Genomic DNA, 20,591 nt, shown 5'->3' on the forward strand with positions numbered 1-20,591 from the left:
CTGCATCATGGTATCCACAAATGCGTTATGTATTGACTATCATTTTCATGCTCAAGAGAAAGGGTTCCATACTCTGCAGAAAGCCCTGTACCACATCGGTATCCAACTCCTTCCTGCTCCTTGACATTTTCCCCAAGCCTTCTGTTCTGTCTGAATGAACCAAACATTTTAGAGTCTGCTTCTATTAGCCGTCTTCTCTAAATACTTAGAAGCTCTCACCTGACTCCTCTACAGACAATTCATTTGTGTGCTTAATCATTAACAGGACTAACCTTGTCCCTTGCCTCAGCTGCAAGTCACTCATGCTAGATGTTTCAATTCTAGGTTATCCAGCTAAAGTATGTTGAATGTCATTATCTGAGCTGGTGGCTATCAGTGTTAATGGTGTTTTTTCTTCATCACTTCTTCCTGCTCTTCCACAACTGTCTGGCAAGGTTGTCATTCTTGGATGTCTGAAAGAAGGGCACAAAGGCAGGGTTGTGGAAAGGGAAGTTAAAGCACGAGGTGCAGACTGGCACCATCTGCAGCTTGTAAAGCAGAAGAAATTGTGAGTTGGGAGGGAGGTGGAATGTTGGGAGGAGGTTGAGCCACGAAAATGATTACATGGTTTCAGCCCTGCCACTGGCGATGGCTGCTCCAATGAGGACAAGCGTAATCTCCTTCACTGCGGTGAGGGAAACTAACTTTATCCATCCCCACTTGTTAGATGCTGCTTCCTCAAGTTATGTACCACTCTGCCTTGGTTTTAATTTTACAAACCTTAATTATAATCTGAAACTTGGTCATGAATCATTGAAACAAATTTCACAACTTATTTTAATCGTGAATTAGCTACTGTAAAATAAATACCAAATGATATGGAGAGGAAGCAGTGGAATTGGATTAGATTAACTGGTTACTGTGGATAAAAATGATGCAAGCATGATGCACCAAATAGTGTGTTTCTGTACCATGGCATTTAGGATTGCAATATTTTGAAATTCGTCATAATGTTTAATTATTTCTCAATTTGACATTTTACTGCTATGGAACTGAATCATTGAAGCACAGATACAAGCAACTTGTCAACACTATCATACGAAACACAATTAAAGAGGGAGAAAATGGGATTGTTTGCCACCATTCTTCCTCTTTTTCTTCCTGGCAGTTCCATCTTCATCACTTGCATCACCACATTTCCTTGATCTCTCCACAAAAGATCATACCATTTCAACCTCTGACTATTTTCTTTGATTCTTCTATAATCTTCACTGACCCCAGCCCTCACTCAGTGCATTTGTTCCTTATCTTGTCCTTTACTGTCACTCTACACATCCATCTCAGCATCATTTCATTAGTATCCAATCATTGTTTCTCTCTTCTTGATATTGCCCAAGTTTCTGCACCAAATAACAAGGTCGATCTCACAACTGTCTTGTCGATTTTTCCTTTCATTTTCATCAATGCTTTCCTTCACACAGCACTCCACTGCACTTTTTCCAACTATTCCAACCAGGCGAAAGCCACGGTTGAATTCCCATTTCCATACTTCTACCTTCTGCCACCCCTGACGCTCGGGACTTGAAACTACTCACTTTCTCAATGTCCCCATCCATAATCTTTACACCTTCATACAGATTCCCTTCCCTAGACTGACAGTTAATATATTGCATTTTTGGTCTACTCACCTTCCCTACCCGTTTTCCAGTGCTTTTCTCCACTTCTCCAGATACTCAGTCATGTTCTAACCATCATTATCATGTAGCTCAATATCAGCTACAGGTTGTCATTGACCATAGCACTTACTGTCTCACTTGCTCAATTCGAACATCCATGGCAATCAGTAAGCGGAATAGGCACAATGCTCATCCTTTCAATTTCAAAATTCTCACTATTCTTACTGCACAGTTTATTACTCTTTGCACATATCCTGGAATAATATTACATTCTTCTCAGGGACTCCACAAATTCTAGTACATTTCCAGCCTACCTCATTAGGCACTGATCATTAGCCTTCTCTAGATCGCTGGATAGTCTCATGTTATATTGGACGTCCTGATATTTCTCCATTACTTGTCTCAAAACAAAAATGGCATTGGTGATACTTCTTCCATAACATGAATCCAAATTCACCTTGATGGGTTTTCACTATGGTCGACCCTGCTCCTATTTTCTTTTATCCTGAACAGGGAGATCATGGTGTTAACAGTAGGCACGAACAGTGCAACTTTGAAGCTCAACAGACCAGCAAATGCCTTCTCTTAACTTCACACACTGAACACACATTCAGCAGCAGGACAAGTCTACACGATCTTGCTCCCTGCCCTGCCTGCAGCCCACCGTGCTGCGTTCTCACCATGTGCTGAGCCCACCACTATGCTACCCTCTAAGCTGCACAGCATGTGCATCTGAGCTGGTGGCTTGGGTGTGAAATAGAGTTGCAATTTGTTTTCATCAATGTCTTCTTGTAGCTTCTCCAATGCCTTACCATGTTGCAGATCTTGAGTACATGAAAAGAGGTAGATGGAACAGTGGTTGGAAGTGACAATTCATAAATCTTAAGAGGGTGGGATGTGAAGGGGAATAGTACATGAGGTTGGTTTCAGCCCCACCAATAGCCACAACTTAGGAATGATTGTTTTAATAATGGCCAGTACGGTCTCTTCCATAGAGGTTATGAGATACAGCTGCATCTGCTCACCTCTGCTTACTTCCTGCTTTACCAGATTATGTGTCATCATGTCCCATAAGTGAAAGCATGTGGAATTGTGCTGTGCGATGAACTTGGGTGATGTGGCTGTCATAGTTAATTAGCTGGCAGTGTGTGCAAGCGACAAGATGTAGGTGTGAGGCTTGCGACCACGCTAAATGTGTGAAGGCAGAATGGACTTGGTTGGTAGATTAGTGATTCGGGGGATGGCGGGGGGGGTTTGCTGAATTGAATTGTGTTTGAGGCTTAGCGGTGCATTTAAAAATGCATTCACTGACTATAATCAGTGATGAGGTTATGGAACTCACTATGTCCAGGTCCTTTGGACTTGACTTCTGGCATTGACCTCCAATAATCTTTTCCCATTTCTTCCAGTGCATGTGTCAGGAGGGTCTGCTAGTCTACTGCAAATACAGGACATCTCACCTACCTTCCATTTCCTGCACCAAGGCTTCCAGTGCAGCATCCAAAAATCTGGGAGCCCACTTTCTCCCATGCTGTAACCCTCTTCAATGTTTTTCAGATGTGCCCCATTCCACAATTCACCTTCCCTTCAAGAAGTGCAGGTTAGCTACAAGCAGTATAACCATTTATGATATTGGTCCCGGATTGATCTGCTCAGCCAATCAACAACTCAGTTGCTGCTGCTGGATGCTAAAATCTTTGAAACGAGCAAGCAGCAAAAGTTGGCCTGCTGCCGACATCATAAGTAATGGGCATGGATACATTGCATATTGCAATCCTGATGTCCAATTTAAAATGGTGTTGAATGTAGCCCTCAATTTTTTGTCCACTATTTCAGAGTCTGTTCTGGCTGTCCATAGCACACTAATAGGCTATTTACAAGGCACAGAAAACTTTACTCCAAATTGAGAGTATTATTTGAAATATTATAGAGGAAAAACATCTAAAAATCAAATAAATGCATAAAGAATCCTGATAGCATAATTTCAGGAAGAAACTGGATACATACATGACTGTGTTGATACCAGAAAGTTGTTGGATGAGCTGCAATCCACATCCAACTATCAGCGCTCTCCGAGTTGGAGGGTAGGTTATCATCTTCCACAACACAGAATCACCTATTACAAAGGAGAATTCACATTACTGATGTAAACATACAGAACAGAGTCGATAGGGTTTCCACCACATTTCCAGTTCAAGAATTGTAATAGTCACAAGTGCAAAATTCAATACGTTGTTCCCAAACAAAAGCATTTCTTGGAAGATTTAATTTACAGCGAACTCCATGTAGACTGCTGGCATTACTGCCCAATCCCCACTGAGCAGAAAATCATATTCCATCACAGAAGTGCCTCTCGTTATTCTCCCCACTACGACTTCAGTACAGCAAACACTTATCTCAAATTATAATTTATGCAACAAGCATTTTGATTTCAAGAAGCAGATGGCAAGAAATGTAATTTGTCTTTACAATAAAAAATCTAAAGCAGACCTGAGTGTGCAAGTCCACAGATCCTTGAAGGTGACGTCACAGGTGGAGAAGGTGGTGAAGAAGGCATATGGCATGCTTGCCTTTATAGGACGGGGCACAGAGTATAAAAGTTGGGGTCTGATGTTGCAGATGTATAGAATGTTGGTTCGGCCGCATTTGGAATACTGCGTCCAGTTCTGGTCGCCACACTACCAGAAGGACGTGGAGGCTTTGGAGAGAGTACAGAGGAGGTTTACCAGGATGTTGCCTGATATGGAGGGGCTTAGTTATGAGGAGAGATTGGGTAAACTGGGGTTGTTCTCCCTGTAAAGACGGAGGGATGAGGGGAGACTTAATAGAGGTGTATAAAATTATGAAAGGCATAGATAGGGTGAACGGTGGGAAGCTTTTCCCCAGGTCAGTGGTGACGTTCACGAGGGGTCATAGGTTCATAGAAAAGAAATCATAGAAACCCTACAGTGCAGAAGGAGGCCATTCGGCCCATCGAGTCTGCACCGACCACAATCCCACCCAGGCCCTACCCCCACATATTTTACCCGCTAATCCCTCTAACCTACACATCTCAGGATTCTAAGGGGCAATTTTTAACCTGGCCAATCAACCTAACCCGCACATCTTTGGACTGTGGGAGGAAACCGGAGCACCCGGAGGAAACCCACGCAGACACGAGGAGAATGTGCAAACTCCACACAGACAGTGACCCGAGCCGGGAATCGAACCCGGGACCCTGGAGCTGTGAAGCAGCAGTGCTAACCACTGTGCTACCGTGCCGCCCTAGATTCAAGGTGAAGGGGGGGGAGGGGATGAGGTTTAACACAGATATCAGAAGGACATATTTTACACAGAGGGTGGTGGGGGCCTGGAATGCGCTGCCAGGCAAGGTGGTGGAGGCGGACACACTGGGAACGTTTAAGACTTATCTAGATAGCCACATGAACGGAGTGGGAATGGAGGGATACAAAAGAATGGTCTAGTTTGGACCAGGGAGCAGCACAGGCTTGGAGGGCCGAAGGGCCTGTTCCTGTGCTGTATTGTTCTTTTGTTCAGACCAATGTATGCAAGCAAGGTATGCAAAGCACCTATTAGCTATACATTTGTATTCTTTAGAAAGGCCTCTGAAATAAGGAGAAACTAATTAAAAGTAGCAACTGACAGTGGCACAGTGGTTGGCACTGCTGCCTCACAGCACCAGGGACACGGGTACAATTTCGACCGCCAGTGATCGTGTGGAGTTTGCACGTTCTCCCCATGTCTGTGTGGGTTTCCTTTGGTGCTCCGGTTTCCTCCCAAACTCCAAAGATGTATGGATTGGGTTGATCCATGGTCAAGTGTCCTTTAGTGCCAGGGGTTTAGCTGGGTAAATATGTGGGGTTACAGGGATGTGTGGGGTTGGGTTGGTTTGTTGCCAGGATAGGCTCCATGGGCTGATGCCCTCCTTCTGCACTGTTGTGATTCTATGATTACATCCTATGATTCTATAGTCTCCATAAAAATCTCTCAGAAACCAAGACAGACAATTCCAGCAACATGTTGAATAGACTAAGAAACATCATGCTGTAGTTTATTGAAATTAAATTATGCATACAAGATATACAATTCAGCAATGAAAATACTATCGGTTAGGAAATTCAGATAGTTTAACTTATACTTGTATTGTGGGTATTAGAAACAAGGTATGAGTTTAAGGTCAATTTGTGTTTCTGTGCGCTATGTGCTAAGAGTTAAAACTTCTGCGAGCTTCATTTTAAACAAGGGTGTCTACAAATCTGTAGGTTTGAGTTTCACTTCAAACTCTGCCTGCATCATAATTAAGGGTTTACGGTGCAAATTTAATTACTCAGTCTAAATCTAATCAGTCTGTTTAATGTCTTTAGAATTTGCTAGTTAATTTTATTCACTGGTCTTTAGACCACTGCTTCACTGGGAAGGAAGGAGACCTGGATTAATTCAACATTAAATGAAGCCAAGAGGTTGAACAGGTAAGCTGCACTTAGATTTGAAAGGGAATGAGGCGAGGGTTAGAACTTCAGTGTGTAATGTGACAAGACCATCTTAAAAACGGCCACGAAATTGTATTTGACCCTTAGTGCTGAATGTATAGACCCCATTGGTCCATTTTGATCCGGCACACAGTCTGTTAAGATTATTTTATTGCATATTTTAGGTTATAGTCAGCCTTCTCTCTTGTGGCAGATTTGTTAAATCGACAAATCAAAATGTTCAAACCTGTCACAGAAATTCATTATAAATGTTAGTCAAAAATGTAACAATGTTTTGAAGCACTTTTGGGCAATATTTGTCACTTTTAGTTATGTATTGAATAAGAAAATGTTCAATGTGTAAGGAATGACAGCTGTTGACATTGTACAATAAAACGGAGGATTTTTCATTTAATTCAGGGCTTCAGTGGCTGTTAAACTTCATTTTTTTTGCTTCAAGTTCATGAAAGACATCAAATTCCAGAGATTAAAGCATATAATTATTCTGTATTTGATAAAATGGATCAGTTTTCTGTTGTTTTATCACACCAAACTTACCCTGAAGCCTTGAATGTGCATCTCTCTCTGGTCTAGTCCCTATTTCTCTCTCTCTCTCTCTCTCTCCCCCTCCCCCCCAATGCATTCTCTAAACTCACCTCGGTAACAAACTTCCCTTCCTGGTCTTCATGTTAACTGGTAGTGTTAATGGTTTGCCCTCCTCAAGTGCTATCACCCTCATCTTTAAATCTGCTATCATCACCTCTCAAAAATAATCCTTGGCCCCCAGCATCCTTGCAAACTCCTGCCCCATCTCTTTTTAAATTTCTATCATTCTGATGTGAACATCATGACAAGGCCAACATTTATTGCTCATTCCTAATTCTTCTTGAACTGAGTGGCTTGCCATTGCCATCTTAAAGGGCAATTGGAGTCAACCACATTGTTAAAAGTCTGGAGTCACATGTCGCCCAGACTAAGTAAGGATGGCAGATTTCCTTCTTGAAAAGACATTAATGAACTCTGAGATCTTACAACAAATGATTACAGTTTCATGGTTTCCATTATTATTGACTAGCTTTCAATTACAAATTTAATCGATTGAATCCACCAGCACTGTGGTCGAATTTTAATCCATGACCCCAAATCATTAGGTTTTCACCGCAACACAGTATCAAAGTGGCTCTGACAAAGAACAAATGATATCCTGTGATTGTGACATCGGTAAACTATCCCTCCTCATCCTTCTTGACCTGTCTGCAGTCTTTGACATTGTTGGTCACAATATCCTTGTCCTGCATCTCTTCACCATCATCTGGCTGGATGGGACTGCATTCACCTGGTTCCATTTTTATCGATCTAATCATCATAGTATTGTTCACAATGGCTTCTCTTCCTATTCCCACAGCGTCACCTCTGGTGTTTACCAAGAACGTATGCTTGAGCCTCGTCTGCATCTCATCTATATGCTGCCCTTTGGCAACGTCATCCAAAAACTCAGTATTATTTCTCACGTGTACAGTGCTCCACTGCTGCTAAATTATAAGACTGCTTACCTGATATCCAGGACTTGAACAGGGATTCTCTTTAATGGGATCACTAGGAGAGCAGCAATGTTTCATCCAATATGCAGCAATGCAGCACCCAAGAATGTATTGCACATTGAAACAAAAAGGCTATTCACAACTTTGTGGAAGATTGGTCAAGTTTAAATTTTAAGCTACCCATGGGCAAAATAAAAATAGTGCTCCCAAGAGTCTGTAGGCTACACAGTACAAAGAAAATTTAGAGGGAATATTTGCTCCAATGAGAAATGGATTCCTGCATTTTCAGCTCATGCACAGAATGAGGGGGAGAAAGAGAGTCATAGAGGTCAGAGGTTTACAGCATGGAAACAGGCCCTTTGGCCCAACTTGTCCATGCCGCCCTTATTTTTTAAAACCCCGAAGCTAATCCCAATTGCCTGCATTTGGCCCATATCCCTCTATACCCATCGTACCCATGTAACTATCTAAATGCTTTTAAAAGACAAAATTTTACCCGCCTCGACTACTACCTCTGGCAGCTTGTTCCAGACACTCATCACTCTCTGTGAAGAAATTGCCCCTCTGGACACTTTTGTATCTCTCCCCTCTCGCCTTAAACCTATGCCCTCTAGTTTTAGACTCCCCTACCTTTGGGAAAAGATATTGACTATCTAGCTGATCTGTGCCCCTCATTATTTTATAGACCTCTATAAGATCACCCCTCAGCCTCCTACGCTCCACAGAAAAAAGTCCCAGTCTATCCAGCCTCTCCTTATAACTCAATCCATCAAGTCCCAGTAGCATCCTAGTAAATCTTTTCTGCACTCTTTCTAGTTTAAGAATATCCTTTCTATAAACGGGGGTCCAGAATTGCGCACGTATTCCAAGTGTGGCCTTACCAATGTCTTGTACAACTTCAACAAGACATTCCAACTCCTGTATTCAATGTTCTGACCGATGAAACCAAGCATGCCGAATGCCTTCTTCACCACTCTGTCCACCTGTGACTCCACTTTCAAGGAATTATGAACATGTACCCCGAGGTCTCTATGTTCTGTAACTCTCCCCAACACCCTACCATTAAATGAGTAAGTCCTGCCCTGGTTCAATCTACCAAAATGCATCACCTCGCATTTGTCTAAATTAAACTCCATCTGCCATTCGTCAGCCCACTGGCTCAATTGATCAAGATCCCATTGCAATTGGAGATAACTTTCTTCATTGCCCACTATGCCACCAATCTTAGTGTTTTCTGCAAACCATGCCTCCTATATTCTCATCCAAATCATTAATAGAAATGACAAATAACAGTGGACCCAGCACTGATCCCTGAGGCACACCACTGGTCACAGGCCTCCAGTTTCAAAAACAACTCTCTACAACCACTCTCTGGCTTCTGTCAAGAAGCCAATTTTGTATCCATCTAGATACCTCACCCTGGATCTCGTGAGATTTGACCTTATGCAACAACCTACCATGCAGTACCTTGTCAAAGGCCTTGCTAAAGTCCATGTAGACAACATCAACTGCACTGCCCTCATCTACCTTCTTGGTTACCCCTTCAAAATACTCAATCAAATTTGAGAGATGTGATTTTCCACTCTCAAACCCATGCTGACTGTCCCTAATCAGTACTTGCATCTCTAAATGCCTGTAGATCCTGTCTCTCAAAATACCTTCTCACAATTTTACCCACCACAGATGTGAGGCTCACTGGCCTGTAGTCCCCAGGCTTTTCCCTGCAGCCCTTTTTAAACAAAGGCACAACATTTGCCACTCTCCAATCTTCAGGCACCTCACCCGTTGACTATCGATGATTCAAATATCTCGGCTAGGGGACCCACAATTTCCTCCCACAATGTCCTGGCATACCCTTCATCAGGTCCTGGGGATTTATCTACCTTGATGCGTTTTAAGACTTCCAGCACCTCCTTCTCTGTAATATGTACACTCCTCAAGACATCACTATTTATTTCCCCAAGTTCCCTAACATCCATGCTTTTCTCAACAGTAAATACTGATGAGAAATATTCATTTAAGACATCATCCATCTCTTGTGGATCCACACATAGATGACCTTGTTGATCCTTAAGAGGCCTTACTCTCTCCCTTGTTACTCTTTTGCCCTTTATGTATTTGTAGAAGCTCTTTGGATTCTCCTTTGCCTTATCTGCCAAAACAATCTCGTGTCCCCTTTTGCCCTCCTGATTTCTCTCAACTCTATTCCTACACCCCCCTATACTCTTCAAGGGATTCACTTGATCCCAGCTGCCTATGTATGTCATGTGCCTCTTTCTTTTTGACCAGGGCCTCAATATCCTGAGTCATCCAGGGTTCCCTACTTCTGCCAGCCTTGCTCTTCACTCTAAGAGGAATGTGTTTACCCTGAACCCTGGTTAACACACTTTTGAAAGTGTGCCACTTACCAGACATCCCTTTGCTTCCCACAGACTCCCCCAATTAGCTTTTGAAAGTTCCTGCCTGATACCATCAAAATTGGCCTTGCCCCAATTTAGAATTTTAACTTTTGGGCCAGACCTATCATTCTCCATAGCTATCTTAAAACCAATCGAATTATGGTCACTGGTCCCAAAGTGATCCCTCACTAACACTTCTGTCACCTGCCCTTCCTTATTTCCAAAGAGGAGGTCAGGTTTTGCCCGCTCTCTAGTCAGGCCATCCACATACTGAATGAGAAATTCCTCCTGAATACATTCAACAAATTTCTCTCCATCCAACCCTCTAATACTATGGCTGTCCCAGTCAATGTTGGGAAAGTTAAAATCTTCGACTATTCCCTATTACCACCCTATTTTTCTTGGAGCTATCTGTAATCTCCTTACATATTTGCTCCTCAATTTCCCGCCGACTATTTGGGGGCCTATAGTACAACCCTATCTCAGTTCTACCCATATAGACTCAGTGGCCGGACCCTCGGATATATCCCCTCTCAGCACGGCCGTGATGCTTTCCCTAATCAAAAGTGCAACTCCCCCTCCTCTCTTACCTCCTGTTCTATCTTTCCTATAGCATCTGTACCCTGGAACATTGAGCTGCCAGCCCTGTCCCTCCCTTAGCCATGTTTCAGTAATTGCTATAATATCCCAGTCCCACGTACCCATCCATGTCCTGAGTTCATCTGCCTTGCCTGTCAGGCCTCTTGCATTGAAATAAATGCAGTTTAATCTGGACTTCCCTTGCTCTCTGTCCTGCTTTTGCCTGATCTGTCTGGTACTAGGATTACTGACACTGCCTTTACTACTTAATGTGCTCTCTAACTTCTGTGCTGTCCTCAAACTTCTCTTCTGTCTCCCCACTGCTTTGGATCCCACCCCCCTGCCAAACTAGTTTAAACCCTCCTGAGTGGCTCTAGCAAATCTCCCCGCCAGAATGTTAGTCCCCCTTCAGTTCAGATGTAACCCGTCCCTCTTGAACAGGTGAGCCCTTCCCCAGAAAAGATCCCAATGATCCAAAAATCTAAATCCCTGCCTCCTGCACCAGCTCTTAAGCCACACATTCATCTGCCTAATCCTCCTATTCATACTCTCACTAGCATGTGGCAGCGGTAGTAGTCCTGAAATTACTACCTTCAAGGTCCTGCACTTCAGCCTTCTGCCTAACTCTCTATATTCACACTTCAGGACCTCATCCCTTTTCCTACCTATGTCGTTGGTACCAATATGGACAATGACCTCTGGCTGCTCACTCTCCCCCTTAAGAATGTCCAGCAATCGCTCAGGGACGTCCTTGACCCTGGCATCAGGGAGGAAACACACCATCCTGGAGTCTCGATTGTGGCCACAGAAACGCCCGTCTGTGCCTCTAACGAGCGAGTCCCCTATTACTACTGCTTGCTTGCTCTTTGCCCGACTTTGTCCCACAGCAGAACCAGCTGTGTTGTCACAGGCCTGACTGCTGCTGCTATCTCCCGCTGACAGGCTATCCCCCTCAACAGTATCCAAAACGATATACCTGTTTGAAAGGGGAATAGGCACAGGAGACTCCTGCACTACCTGCCTGTCTCTCCTGGCAGTCACCCATCTACCTGTCTGAACCTGTGGCGTGACAACCTCCCTGTAACTAGTGTCTATCACACACTCTGCCTCCTGTATGCTCCGCAGCGCATCCACCTGCTGCTCCAACCAAACAATGCGGTCTGTGAGGAGCTGCAACTGGACACACTTCCTGCAGACAAAGTTGTCAGGGAGACTAGATTGCTCCCTAATTGCCGACATCTGACAGGAGGAGCATGCCACTGCCCTAGCTGCCATATTGCCCTTATACAAGTAAAAGGATAAAAGAATCTCAACTCACCCGTCCCTTGCTTGTGGTCCTCCTGCAGAGGTTAGAGGAGGAGGTAGGGAGAGAAACACTGAAGTAGTGTTTGGGGTTTAACTGTCCCCTCACAGCAGGGGAAAGTAAGTCTACTGTGGCCTGTATATTTCAGTTTAATGTGCTTTGTTCCTCTGCCCTGCTCATTGTGCTTGGAATTTCTTTCCAATCCAATATACCTACCAGCTTACTTGACTTTCAGGATAGATTTCTGTCCCAGTACTCTGACTTTGTTCTTCTATAGTCAGTAAATAATGTTACAAAACTACACTTCCCAGATGTTCTTTTGCTTTGAAACATTCCCTTACTGAGCATCATGAACAAAAGATAGAATAGAATAGAATCCCGACAGTGCAGAAGAACCCATTCAGCCCATTGGTCTGCACCAACTCTGACTTAGCATCTTACCCAGACCCTCTCCCCTACCCTATCCCTGTAACCCCACATATTTACCATGGGTAATCCATCTAACTTACACATCTTGGGACACAAAGGGGCAATATAGCATGGTAATCCACCTAACGTGCACATCTTTGGATTGTGGGATGAAACTGGAGCACCTGGGAGGAAATACACACAGACATGAGGAGAATGTGCAAACTCCACACAGTCACCCAAGGCCAGAACTGAACTCTGGTCCCTGGAGCTATGAGTATTTCATCGCCTATGAAATGCAACTCAAAATAAATTGCTTTCTTTAAAACTGGTAAAATCAATGACTCAGAAACAGAAAATGATGGAAAATCTTAGCAGGTCTGATCAAGAGAGAACAGAGCAATGTTTTAAGTTTGGATGAAGAGCCTTGCCTGAGGCATCCTTGCCTCACACGAGGCTCACAGAATGAAAATCTCCATTGGCCTTGGGCGAGATTTTACGAGTCTCACCCGAGTGAGGTTGTAAAATCTTGGTCATAAGCTCTGTTCTCTCTCCACAGCTGCTGTTAGCCTTGCTGAGATATTGCAGCATTTTCTATTTTTCAGATTCCAGCATCCGCAGTAATTTGCTTTTATCTTGATAAATAAATGAATTGATCTGGAATTCTCTGATTTTGGCTCATTTACACAATTAGCAGAAGCTCTCTGTGCAAGGAGCTAGCCAGCTGCAGGAGGGCCCAGCTGTGGGGAATTATATACCAAATTGTTACGCCTGCTGCCTCATAAAAACAGAAGTCGTCTTCAGTTATAAAAAATACTGGAAAAATACAGCAGGTCAGGCAGCACTTGTGAAGAGAAGCAGAATGTTTCAGGTTGATGACATTTGATCAGGACAGAATGGTTGTGAGGAAAGGTCATCGAGGTGAAACAATAACTGTTTCCTTTGAAAGATGCTGCCTGGTCTGCAGAGCTTTCAGTTTTTTTTTGTTTTTATTTCAGATTTCCGGCATCTGCAGTATTTTATTTGTGTTGTCAGCTACTGTGTGATAAGAAAACCAAAGGATTTACATATAACGTTTGGCACAACAGCAGGTGTGCTTCAAGTGCCTATTTTCACCTGTGTCACCACAATAAAAAAATTAAAAATGGGAAACCCCTCAACAACCTGCCCCATCATGAAACACGATTTGGTTAGGCTACATTTAGAGTATTGCGTGCTGTTCTGGTCGCCACACTAGCAGAAAGATGTGGAAGCTTTGGAGAGAGTGCAAAGAAGGTTCACCAGGATGTTACCTGGTCTTGAGGACATTGACTATGAGAACAAAGAACAAAGAACAATACAGCACAGGAACAGGCCCTTCGGCCCTCCAAGCCCGTGCCGCTCCCTGGTCCAAACTAGACCATCCTTTTGTATCCCTCCATTCCCACTCCTGAGGAGAGGTTGAATAAACTAGGATTGTTTTCATTGGAAAGACGGAAGCTGAAGGGAGACCTGATAGACGTCTACAACATTCTGAGAGGTGAAGACAGGGTGGATAGTCAGAGGCTTTTTCTCCAGGGTAGAAGTGTCAATTACAAGGGTCACAGATTCAAGGTGAGGGGGGAAAAGTTTAAGGGACATGTGCGGGGGAAGTTTTTCATGCAGAGAGTGGTGGGTGCCTGGAACATGCTGCCAGAGGTGGTAATGGAAGCAGGCATATTAACAACTTTTAATAGGCATCTGGATAGGCACATGAATAGAGAGAAAATACTTGGAAGGCCAAAGGGCCTGTTCCTGTGCTAAACTTTTCTTTGTGACTCAGACTCAGAAGCTATCAAAAGAAATATGGTTTGAGCTGGTTCTGTTTCCCCAAGTATCTGTGAAAATTGTTATTGGAAATGGGTGGTTTTAAATTATCCTAATTCCCCCTTGGGAATGGAGGTTAGGGTGGAAGGAAGTTTGGGATTTCAGTCAAGACTTCATCCTTCCATGTCAATACCATATACACTTATATTCCAGACTGTACAATGCATATCCATATAATATGTCACAAAAACATTATCTGCTTGTATTACGTATGCATAAGAGGATGGGTCAGGTGACCCAGGGAGTGGGGTGACCTGCCTGGGAAATCACTCCTCCAGCCACTCGAGGGCTGGAGTGCGAGGAGTACAATTCTTTAATAAATCCTAATGTTCCTGTGGCTTGCCTTTCAGTGTAACTTCTTTGGAGCTATCTCCCCGGTAGTCTCAGACTTAACAGCTCGTCAAAAGCTAATTGTAAAAAGATAATGGGCCAAAATGTCCTGGCTCCCCAGTATATGATTTGAGGGAATATCCCAAACATGGATTGGGAATCCCTCATGGAAGTACCCACACAAGGGTTTACTTGATAATTGATCAGGAGGGCTAATTTCCCCTGCATAATTACATTGCACTGGGAACAATCCAGCTAAGTGATTTATGTCACTAACCTTGTATGGTTCAGCCAATTTTACATTCATAATTACTCTAAAAGTCAGAAGAAAAAAAACCACTCCAAACTTCAGAATAACTACCTTAAAAGATCCAGACTAAGCCCTGCATTGGACAGTCCCCAGCTCTCCCCCCTCTTGTCAGACCCAGCCAGGCTCCCTATCCCCATCTTGGAACCGAAAAACTGACCAATTTCTCAATCTCTTTCACAAAGGGAGCACCATAAATCCAAACAAACCAAACTATGCATGTAGAATAATAAGCAGAACAACTTTGTAATGTAAATGAAACATGATGTCCCCAGTATTATCTGCTAGTTGATAGGTTCTTGAAGGCTGATGGACGCTGTCCGATTTTGCTTCAAGGTTACACAGGTGCTCAGGAGGACTTGGAAGATGGGCCAACAACACAGCATATTCTCTTCCACTGTCAATGTGCATCATGAACCTGATCCCGGCCATGGTGGCACCATACATTCCAGGATCAGTATCTGGAGAAACTTACAATTGCAAGGCGTTATCATCCTAAAATGTGAAACTGAAGAGAATAAAGTCATGATGTGGAGATGCCGGCGTTGGACTGGGGTAAACACAGTAAGAAGTTTAACAACACCAGGTTAAAGTCCAACAGGTTTATTTGGTAGCAAAAGCCACACAAGCTTTCGAGGCTCTGAGCCCCTTCTTCAGGTGAGTGGGAATTCTGTTCACAAACAGAACTTATAAGACACAGACTCAATTTACATGAATAATGGTTGGAATGCGAATACTTACAACTAATCCAGTCTTTAAGAAACAAAACAATGGGAGTGGAGAGAGCATCAAGACAGGCTAAAAAGATGTGTATTGTCTCCAGACAAGACAGCCAGTGAAACTCTGCAGGTCCACGCAACTGTGGGAGTTACAAATAGTGTGACATAAATTCTGATTCTAGGATCGCATGATAAAGACTCAGGAGGAAAAAAGCAGAAATATTTATGTGAAATAGTGTGACATAAACCCAATATCCCGGTTGAGGCCGTCCTTGTGTGTGCGGAACCTGGCTATCAGTTTCTGCTCCGCGACTCTGCGCTGTCGTGTGTCGCGAAGGCCGCCTTGGAGAACGCTTACCCGAATATCAGAGGCCGAATGCCCGTGACCGCTGAAGTGCTCCCCAACAGGAAGAGAACAGTCTTGCCTGGTGATTGTCGAGCGGTGTTCATTCATCCGTTGTCGCAGCGTCTGCATAGTTTCCCCAATGTACCATGCCTCGGGACATCCTTTCTTGCAGCGTATCAGGTAGACAACGTTGGCCGAGTTGCAAGAGTATGTACCGTGTACCTGGTGGATGGTGTTCTCACGTGAGATGATGGCATCTGTGTCGATGATCCGGCAAACTGCCGGCTCCAAGTGGAGAGGATCGCCAAGAAGATCGCGCATATCGACACAGACATCAAGTTTCTACAAAGATGCAAGAAAGCAGACAAGATACCGAAAGGACTACAGATCACGAACCCACTCAGGTCAACCTATAACACAGACTACGCTGAGAGACTTTGCCGTCGCACCTCTCTCACCCTCCTCAACCACCTCATACACCAACTCTACAGCAAACGCCGCAGCCTGGAAACCAAGATCGAATCCATATTCTCAACTTGCGCTCAGGACGCAGACCAGCTGCGAAACTCTGCCAAGCAGACGAGACAAAGGAACTACACCATCTACATGCACACCAAGAACAGGAAACTTGAGAAACTCGGCATCACCACCAGCAGCAACCAAGCCTCCCCCGGTACCACAGTAGGAAACAGTCCCACTGCAGGGAAGTCCATTGTCAACTTGTCCGACTACACACTTCAACCAGATGAAATCGAAGTTCTCAGCCGAGGGCTTAATTTTTGCCCCACCACCAAAATAGACCCCATCAGTCTCGCAGCAGACACAGAGGAATTCATCAGGCGAATGAGGCTGAGGGAGTTCTTCCACAAACCCCAAGAGGCCAACAACGAACACAATGAGACAGCCAATGAACTGGAACAGCCGACAGAGAGATCCGCAGTGCATCCGAAGAGGAAAGAGTCGAATTGGACTCCTCCGGAAGGCCGCTGCCCTCGACTTGACATGTATGCCCAAGCCGTCAGGAGGTGCGTCAACACCAAATTCATCAGCCGCACTCACAAGACAGCCCCGAACATCACCCAAGCACAACGTAACGCCATCCACGCTCTCAAGACCAACCGCAACATTGTCATCAAACCAGCAGACAAAGGAGGGGCCATCGTCATACTGAACAGAACGGATTACTGCAAAGAAGTGTACCGACAACTCAACAACGAGGAACACTACAGACAGTTACCTGCAGATCCGACCAAAGAACACACCCGTCAACTCAACACTCTGATCAAGACCTTTGATCCGGACCTTCAGAACACCCTCCGTGCTCTCATCCCACGTACTCCCCGCGTTGGAGATCTCTACTGCCTCCCGAAGATACACAAGGCAAACACACCCGGCCGTCCCATCGTATCGGGCAATGGGACCCTGTGCGAGAACCTCTCCGGCTATGTCGAGGGCATCCTGAAACCCATTGTACAAAGAACCCCCAGCTTTTGTCGCGACACGACGGACTTCCTACAGAAACTCGGCACACATGGAGCAGTTGAACCAGGAGCGCTCCTCGTCACAATGGATGTCTCAGCACTCTACACCAGCATCCCCCATGACGATGGCATTGCTGCAACGGCCTCAGTGCTCAGCGCCAACAACTGCCAGTTTCCAGATGCAATTTTACATCTCATCCGCTTCATCCTGGACCACAATATCTTCACCTTCAACAACCAGTTCTTCATCCAGACACACGGAACAGCCATGGGGACCAAATTTGCACCTCAATATGCCAACATCTTCATGCACAGGTTCGAACAAGACTTCTTCACCGCACGGGACCTTCAACCGGTGCTATACACTAGATACATCGATGACATTTTCTTCCTTTGGACTCATGGTGAACAATCACTGAAACAACTCTATGATGACATCAACAAGTTCCATCCCACCATCAGGCTCACCATAGACTACTCTCCGGAATCGGTTGCATTCTTGGACACGCGCATCTCCATTAAGGACGGTCACCTCAGCACCTCACTGTACCGCAAGCCCACGGATAACCTCACGATGCTCCACTTCTCCAGCTTCCACCCTAAACACGTTAAAGAAGCCATCCCCTACGGACAAGCCCTCCGTATACACAGGATCTGCTCGGATGAGGAGGATCGCAACAGACACCTCCAGACGCTGAAAGATGCCCTCATAAGAACAGGATATGGCGCTAGACTCATTGATCAACAGTTCCAACGCGCCACAGCGAAAAACCGCACCGACCTCCTCAGAAGACAAACACGGGACACAGTGGACAGAGTACCCTTCGTTGTCCAGTACTTCCCCGGAGCGGAGAAGCTACGGCATCTCCTCCGGAGCCTTCAACATGTCATTGATGAAGACGAACATCTCGCCAAGGCCATCCCCACACCCCCACTTCTTGCCTTCAAACAACCGCACAACCTCAAACAGACCATTGTCCGCAGCAAACTACCCAGCCTTCAGGAGAACAGTGACCAAGACACCACACAACCCTGCCACAGCAACCTCTGCAAGACGTGCCGGATCATCGACACAGATGCCATCATCTCACGTGAGAACACCATCCACCAGGTACACGGTACATACTCTTGCAACTCGGCCAACGTTGTCTACCTGATACGCTGCAAGAAAGGATGTCCCGAGGCATGGTACATTGGGGAAACTATGCAGACGCTGCGACAACGGATGAATGAACACCGCTCGACAATCACCAGGCAAGACTGTTCTCTTCCTGTTGGGGAGCACTTCAGCGGTCACGGGCATTCGGCCTCTGATATTCGGGTAAGCGTTCTCCAAGGCGGCCTTCGCGACACACGACAGCGCAGAGTCGCGGAGCAGAAACTGATAGCCAGGTTCCGCACACACAAGGACGGCCTCAACCGGGATATTGGGTTTATGTCACACTATTTCACATAAATATTTCTGCTTTTTTCCTCCTGAGTCTTTATCATGCGATCCTAGAATCAGAATTTATGTCACACTATTTGTAACTCCCACAGTTGCGTGGACCTGCAGAGTTTCACTGGCTGTCTTGTCTGGAGACAATACACATCTTTTTAGCCTGTCTTGATGCTCTCTCCACTCCCATTGTTTTGTTTCTTAAAGACTGGATTAGTTGTAAGTATTCGCATTCCAACCATTATTCATGTAAATTGAGTCTGTGTCTTATAAGTTCTGTTTGTGAACAGAATTCCCACTCACCTGAAGAAGGGGCTCAGAGCCTCGAAAGCTTGTGTGGCTTTTGCTACCAAATAAACCTGTTGGACTTTAACCTGGTGTTGTTAAACTTCTTACTGAGAATAAAGTCTACAGAGCAATGCTAAGGTGACAATGAACCTCTGAAAATATCTAGCATAAAAACCCCAAGACCTGACAGCTACTTTAAAAATAATGTGAATAGTTAATAGACTAATTTATGGGGTTGGTCTTTGATGCACAATAAATATTTAGTCAAGCCCTGAAAATCTAAGAGTATTTGTTATCTCACCCCATCTCGTGCCAAGACATTGATTTGAGCTGACAGTCTCCAACTATACAATTTGAAATGCGAAAAGTCATGGACTCCTGGGAAATCTTCATGGTTTATCACCATGACAACTGCAACAGCAGAATTAAATGCATTTATCTGAAAACAGAAGTTCAATGTTTAACTGTTAGGGGTACACTCTTCTGATATCAATAGCTAGTGCTATAGCTAGTATTATTTCATTAGAACAGCTGATAAAATGCTACGAGAACAATCAGTTGGAGCAACATTAGACATTACTACCATTGTAAAAGGAAAGAACGGAGAATAAATTGGTCACTGTTGGGTTCCATAGGACATGAAAAGAAATCCAGAACTTTATTCCTTTTAAAGCAAAGATTTCTGCCGACAAGGATAGCTGTTACATGACCACAGGTTCAGCCCTTTGTTCTAAGAGCTACCACCAGGAGCTAAAACAACAAAATAATTCCTCACTCAGTTTGTTAAACCTCATGCCTTATTGTACAGACTACTTGTAATCAACAAAAGTAGAGGATGTGCTGGCTCCCCAACCTGAAATATCAAAAAAGGAAGAGCGAAATGCATTATACTAGGAAGTGATGCTTATTTTCACCTGATCTTGCTCCGAAAGCAGAACACTGAAACCAATTGCCAAGCTGCAATTAACTATTAGTGTGACATGTCACATGACCCAAACCTTTGGCCTTTTTGGACATTTTTAACATTATGTTTTTAGCCATTAACTGACCCAGTTTCTGTTTATCTACTTCATCTTGCTCAGTGACGCCCAGTTTGGCTTTCGCTCAGGGTCACTCGTGAATGGTGCTGAACAATATCACCACTTTTGACCTCATGACAGAAGGTTATTGATGAAGCAGCTGAAGATGGTTGGGCGTAGGACACTACTCTGAGGGATTCCTGCAGAAATGTCCTGGAGCAGAGCTGACTGACCCTCCACAACCAATTTCCTATGTGCTCGGTATGATTCCAAACAACGGAGAGTTTGCCCCCCCGATACCCAATGATTCCAGTTTTGCTAGGGCTCCATAATGCTCCACTCAGTCGAATGCAGCCTTAATGTAAAGGGTTGTCACTCTCACCTCACCTCCAGAATTCAGCTCTTTTGTCCATGTTTGAACCAAGGCTATAATGAGGCTAGGAGCTGAGTGACCCTGGTGAAAC

The 20,591-nt window shown here is 44.5% G+C and overlaps 1 protein-coding gene across 3 annotated transcripts in view; it reads right to left on the reverse strand.

The window, feature by feature from the left end:
* LOC144507911 (proton myo-inositol cotransporter-like) overlaps positions 1–20,591 on the reverse strand; it is a 138,578-nt gene that overhangs the window by 64,513 nt on the left and 53,474 nt on the right. For all 3 annotated transcript variants that reach the window (XR_013500165.1, XM_078235398.1, XM_078235397.1), the window contains exon 4: positions 3,663–3,771. Coding sequence is in view for 2 of the 3 variants with exons in the window: in XM_078235398.1 (XP_078091524.1) it covers positions 3,663–3,771 (109 nt within the window). In the remaining variant the exon portion in view is untranslated. The remainder of the gene's footprint in view (positions 1–3,662; positions 3,772–20,591) is intronic.

This window comes from Mustelus asterias, chromosome 19 (genome assembly GCF_964213995.1).
Source record: "Mustelus asterias chromosome 19, sMusAst1.hap1.1, whole genome shotgun sequence".
Taxonomy (NCBI): domain Eukaryota; kingdom Metazoa; phylum Chordata; class Chondrichthyes; order Carcharhiniformes; family Triakidae; genus Mustelus; species Mustelus asterias.